General features: G+C 48.3%; 2 protein-coding genes across 3 annotated transcripts in view; both read right to left on the bottom strand.

Moving 5' to 3' along the window:
- Positions 1-6,296, bottom strand: part of COPG2 (coatomer protein complex subunit gamma 2) — a 770,521-nt gene that overhangs the window by 361,023 nt on the left and 403,202 nt on the right. The window lies entirely within an intron of this gene.
- The window catches only part of FAM208B (family with sequence similarity 208 member B), a 60,588-nt gene that overhangs the window by 22,893 nt on the left and 31,399 nt on the right, over positions 1-6,296 (bottom strand). For both annotated transcript variants that reach the window (XM_019509637.1, XM_019509636.1), the window contains one exon: positions 1,467-5,450. In XM_019509637.1, coding sequence (XP_019365182.1) covers positions 1,467-5,450 — 3,984 coding nt within the window. The remainder of the gene's footprint in view (positions 1-1,466; positions 5,451-6,296) is intronic.

The following is a 6,296-nucleotide window of genomic DNA, read 5'->3' as shown; positions in this document are numbered from 1 at the left end:
GCAGCATCCTCATGCCCCGGCCAGCCTCTCCGCAGCATGTGGACCTGAGCAGGAACAGCCCCGGGCTGGCAGGCTGACCCCCTGGCCTTGTCTTCCAGCCAGGGTTGCTCTACCTCAGCTCAACGTGCTGCGGTCCTGGATGCATGTGTAAACGTGCAATAAACTCCAGAGCAGATTGCACCGGAGTTCACTGTGTCACATTAATATTCATATATAGGTGCACCCATGGTGTAGTAGGTAGATCACTCAGACTCCATACTAGCGATTTGATTAAAGAAAATTAAAGTTCCTGTTATAGACATAACATTGGATGTGCTGTAACAGGTCCATCTAGCCTGCTGTCTTGTCCCTGACAGTGGCAGGGGTGGATACTATGGAGGGAGAGCGCTAAACTGAATGATCTGTCCCATGTTCAGCACTCTCCCTGGCTTCCACAAGAAGAGATACCGGAGGAAACATCTCCAACCGTTCTGTTCAATAGCTGTTAATAGATCCATCATCTGTGAATTTATTTAGTCCCTTTTCATAGATAAGTCCCTTTATCTAGACCCTTTTCATGCGATCTTTGGGTGTGTGTACACACAACACTTACTGTGGAGCTGCCTAACTAGTGTCTATCTATGAAAAGGGACTGGACAAATTCACAGATGACTTTGAACCTGGCTATGTTGTGTAGAAGTTGAGATTATAGCTGTATGGCAGCAGTTCCCAAACTGTAAGTCGCACCCCCAAATGTGGTCGCAACATCAGGGGATGGGGCTGTGCATTTGGAGTGAGGGGAAATGGGGTCATGTTGAGGAAATAAGGCCATAAATGGGGTCATGCTGAGGAAACGTTTGGGAAGCACTGTTGTATAAGGATAGTTTGGATGGGGATGATCCTGCCTCAGGCAGGGGGCTAGACTAGATGACTTCTGGCGGTCCCTTCCTGCCCTACTTCTCTATGACCATCTTCCTCCACCACCTCCTGGGGCAATGCATTTTATAAGTTAACTACGCATTGCATAAAAAAGTAGTTTCTTTTGTTAGTTTGAAACCTGCCTCCTGCTAATTTTAGTGAATGCTCCCTCATCCTATGACCAAATGAGTGTAGGCAACGCAAACACCACTGTCAGTATCCCCATGTTTTCTAGGCCTACTCTGGCTTAGAAAACTTCGTTTGAGCAATAACTTCAAGCTAATCACAACTGGGTTTCGATTGGGCTCAAAGGAGATGAGATGAAACAACAGAGGTTGCAACTGGTCAGGCCTGAAGTGCTTATGGTGAGGCTGCATGAACTCCCTGGGACGGGAACGGCTGGGGAGGAAGAACCGGAGGATGGAGGTACGTTGGCCAAAGCACAATGCAAAGCTTGCGTATGCTCACCTCGGCAGCAGTACCAGTGAAAACACTACAACAGGCAATATGCCCCCACACAATTTGAAATGACGCGAGTGGATTTAAAGGCTCTGTTGGTGTTATGTTACCTTCATCCTCGCAAAGAAAGAATCGTCACTGGTTTCAACCACGTAGAACATGAAAGTGTTTTTGCAAGCCTCTTTCATGACACCTTTGAGCCGGAAATGCAGCGTGCTGCACAAGTCCGCGATCATGGTGTCGTAGACGGCCGTTCTTCTGGGGAAATAGCTGTATTTTGCCCTTTTGCAAGTGGTCTCTTCTGAGGTAGTGCTTTGGCCTCGCCCTTTGTTACCCGCATATATATTGTTCAGCATCACCCTGTTAAACTCTGCATATTCATCTAGAATGCCTGAAATATCCCCTCTTGATTCGTTTAGCTTATTGTCATATTTTAATTTGCTGAGGTGGAAGGGAACGGCATAGTCGTGGCTCTGGCTTTTGATTTTTGCAGCATTTCTTTCGCTGATAAAATTCTCCTGCCGTGGGACACACAGCGGGGGGTCATCAAAGTCTGTGGGGCTACTGTTTCTTAGGTGCCAACCAGAGCTACGAGGTTTTGTGTCTGAATGCACAATTGTCACCAGAAGTGGGCTGTGACTCCTGGATGGCGCATTGAGAACAGGGGATTCGTGTGCCTCTCTCGAGGGCAAAGTCTCCGGTGTCACCTGGACAGGAAACTCGTTTGGAAAGATACCACAAGAGGTAGAGTAGTGTGATTTCTGTCTCTTTATGATTTGTTTTAGCTTATAATGGAAACGTAGACATTCCATGTCTAAAGTGTTCTGTGTGAGGTCGTCAAAAGCCTTCCAGGTCCTCGTCAAAGAGCTTATTAAGTCAGATCGTTCCCTCAAGCCATCGTGTCTTTTTGAAGGTTGTAACGTTCTAGTTTTGTCCTTGTGCTTTTTGGTAACAGTGAAGTTTGTGTAGTCCTTTAGAGTGCCCTGATCATTTCCCATATTGACAAAAGGGGGTACGTGCCTATCACTTTCCCCTAACCTAGCAGGCCAGCTATGCTGCCACACTTCAGACTCAACCCCCAAAACCCTTTTGTCTATCTCCGAAGAGTCCCAGTCCTTGGCCTTACTGTCTTTGTTCGTAGGCGACTCATAACGAGTCCTTGCCATGGATGTCATTTTGATGGCATCCATGGTCTTTGTACTACAAGAGCCACTAAACTTAAGTTTGGTGTACACGGTTCCTCCAAAGTACTCATGGTCAGAGCCTCCAGAAAAAGCCTCACGTGATACATCTTCAAAGGCCGCGCTCGCACTGATGTCTTTGATAATGATTTCTGTACTCCGGCTGGGCAAATTTTCCTCTGCATCACTCAGTTCTGAATTCTCTCCAGAGTCTCTCTGGGTAAGTAAAGCAGGCATCTGAACAAAGGAAACGGAAGGTTTTTCCCTTGCCGTGTCCGAATCAGCACATGCTTCTGATTCTCCTGTCACGGGGTCCCTCTGCGTGTCTGGCGTTTCCCCAGCAGAGCTCTGTTCACATGTCTGTCCCGTTGGTTCCTCCTCTCCTGAAATAGAGGCTGTGCTTGCTGTGGGGCTACCGCTTCCCAGATCAAATTCCTCACACGGCGAGGGCCCTTTGCTGCCGCGCTCTAGCAAGCTTGTTATTTTAGCTGCAGGGAGCTCAAGCTCTAGGAATGTGTCTTTTTTCGTCTCTTTTGCGTAACAAGAAACCGAGGAATGATCCGCTGCCAAAGGCGATGCTTGGCTCTCAGGGATGGAGCATGTCTCTGCAACATTCGTTTGACCGGCGGGGTTGGGATTTATATTCTGGTGAAGTAGCCGATCAGGTTCACTTTGCTCTAATACGGAGCTGTATAGATCCGCCTCTCTGCTAGGTGAAAGGCCGGGCTGCTGAGAAAGGACACAAGTCATCACTTTGGCTGGATTGGGTTGGCCTATTGCAGAGTCTTGCTCCTCTCTCTTGAGCAAGTCCACTGTTTTAACTACAGGAATTTCTTGTTCTAGCAACATTGGGGGTTTGGCCTGTTCCATGTCATTCGAACCTGAGGGGTCATCCACAGCAGAAGAGGCTGTTTGACCCTCAGGGATGGAGTGACATATCTCTGGGATGTCTCCTTGATCCATGCGATCAGAATTCAGGCCTTTGTGGAGTACTGGATCCTGCTCGCTTTGGTCTAAGAAACCGTAGTGCAGAGCCGCTGCTTTGCTGGTGGGAGTAGAGGACGGCTGCGATGGACTGAGACTCGTGTGTTCAGGCTCAGGAGGAGAAGGCCTGTCCGATGAGAAGCTCTCCACCCCGCACCAACCAGGGCTGCGTGCAGGCCAATGGTTTATGAAGTTCATTTGTTTTACACCCGCATGCTTTTTAGTAACAGATTTGTCGCTTTTCATTAAAAAGGTCGGAGTTGATTCCTGCAGTTCGCAAAGGGAAGTCTTGGGCTCTCCAAGCTCAGTCCTTGGAGTCATCTCATCCAACTCATCATGGCATAGTGATGTTTCAGGAAGAGGACACACACTGCTGTTCTCAGGTTTGTTCCAGGTCTCCTCAGCTGTCGAGTCAACTTCCAAGGCTGTATTTTCCCAGGCTAAGTCCTGGCTTTGTCCTGCTCCTGCAGATTTGTTTAGTGACTCTGCCATTTCGTTAGGAGAGCTCCTTTGCTCTCCCTGAGTTAGCATACTGCTTTGCACTTGGCTGGATTCCTCAATGCTCAATGAAGTGTGCTCAGACGAATCATTGCCTCCATCTTCCTGGGAGATGCTGGTGTCCTCCACTGAATCACTTGGGGCTGATGTTTCAATTTCTTTAGCTGGTAGGCCAGCGACCTCCTGGATCTGTGAATGCATCTCTGGAAATGGTGTCATTTCAGCAGCAAGTTCTTGATGGACAGGACTCTCATCAGAGGATAATGTCAGAGTTAATCCATTCTCACATGGGGACTCCCAGTCAACTGTGCTAGCTGCATCACTCTCTTCCGGTATCCACATTTCCTTAGGAAGAACTAAGTTAATCGACCCTGGGTCTTTACCTTGATTCTCCAAATTGTCATTCCTTTTTTTAGCTGGTAATACAGGGACCTCTTGGTTCCCCGAAAGCGCCTCAGGAGACTGTGTTATAGTGTCAGAAGGTACTTGGTGGAGAGGGCTGGCATCAGATGACAACGTTAACGTTAATCCACTATCACATGGGGACTCCAACTCAACAGTACTGAGAGCATTACTTTCTTCTGAAGCTTCTTTAGGAAGTATTAAATTGATTGCATCCATGTCCTGATCATCATACTCCAAACGGGTGCTGTTCATTTCTTCAACCGGTAAGGCAATGGCTTCTTGGTTGCCTGGATGGGCCTCTGGAGACTGCGCTGTTTCACTGAAGGGGCCCAAATGGATAGGACTCGTGTCAGATGACAATGTCAGATTTAAGCCACTGTCACAGGGGGACTCCAAGTCAGCTGTCCTTGGTGTGTCGCTCTCTTCAGGGATGTAGATTTCCTTAGGAAGGACTAAGTTAACGGGATCCTGGTCAATATCTTCATGCTCCATATCGGCATCATTACTCTCTGAAAGGGCTAACACAATTGGCTCCAGGTACATATTTTGGTACTCAAAATCTTCCTCTTCCTCTTCTTCCTCCTGGTTTTCTAATGGATCTTGCAAGTTGCTCACTTCTCTGTCAGGGCTGTCATGTTCTGGGCACTCAGGGCTCACTTGTAACCGTAATTCTTCGCAGACAGGGAGCGATTCATCAGCAGCCACATGCCCTTGGTCTTTATCTTCAGTGGTGAGAGTGAGGCCCTCCACTGCTGTACTTCCCTCAGGAAGGACAGACTCCTCGCCCTTAGCCAGAGGCTGCATATTGTCCAGCTTCTCTGGAAATTCATTCTTTGCCAAAGAAGTGTCATGTTGTGAAACTTTACTTGAATTAAGGGCTGGATTTGCTTCCTCTGAGCTGTCAGCGCCAAGGGATTTTGGTCTTGGGCTGGCATTGCTGTGTTCCTCAGAGGTGCTGTTGTTACAGCTACCGGTGGAGACCAGGGGGTCAGGCAATTCCTTTCTTTCACTTTCCTCTTCATCCACCTGAAATAAAAGAAGTTGAGGTTTAACCTTTGCAAAAGAAATGCAGGAACAGAAAGATCTCTCCATGGCAGAATAGCTACGCTGTTTAACATGCTTCATGCTTTCATGAGCAAATTGGGAAAAGAATAGTAAAATTAAATAAAATCTGTATCTACAATATTTTAGGGATAACTTCTGTCCTCACATAGGCCAATCCCCTATCTTTCAAATTCCTGCTTGGGCACGTCTACCTGAGATACTTTACTCAAGATTAGAGCAGTAAGTGTCACCGTCTACACGTGCAGATGCTTACTGTGCAGTAATTTGCTCTAATCTTGAGTAAATTTGCTACCTGTAAATACAAGTAGCAATTTTACTCAGGAGTAATTACTGCATGACATGGCATATGTAGACAGCTAATCAGGAGCAAATTTGCTCCCAGTCAGCCAGGAAGCAGGGGGCGGGAGATTGCTCCCTGCCCCTGGGGAGGGCTCTACCACCAGTGCCCAGGGAGGAACAATGTCCCCCTCCTCTGCCAGCAAGAAGCTCCCAGCTCCTGATCCATGATCAGAGCAGGGGCTGGCAAGGCGTGGGGACAGGGAGCAATCTCCCAGCCCCTGCCACGAGACAGCTGTCTCCTGGCCCCATAGTCCCTGCCAGCTGCTGGGTTAGCACCCAGGAGGAGCCCAGAGCTCCCCCTGACTGCTGCAGGGGGCCAGTGCAGGGCTGGCGGGGATGGGAGCAGACTGCTGCCATGAGCAGCAAATCTGCTCCCACTTCCACACACATGTAGATGCCTGCCCAGTGTGGGTTTACTCTAGAGCAAATTACTGTAAACTCACCCTAGAGCATTTGCATGTGTAGACA

This window comes from Gavialis gangeticus, unplaced genomic scaffold, assembly GCF_001723915.1.
Source record: "Gavialis gangeticus isolate Ggan-Ray unplaced genomic scaffold, GavGan_comp1, whole genome shotgun sequence".
Taxonomy (NCBI): Eukaryota; Metazoa; Chordata; order Crocodylia; family Gavialidae; genus Gavialis; species Gavialis gangeticus.
The sequence above is the reverse complement of the archived record's forward strand: the minus strand, read 5'-3'. Positions and strand labels throughout refer to the sequence as shown.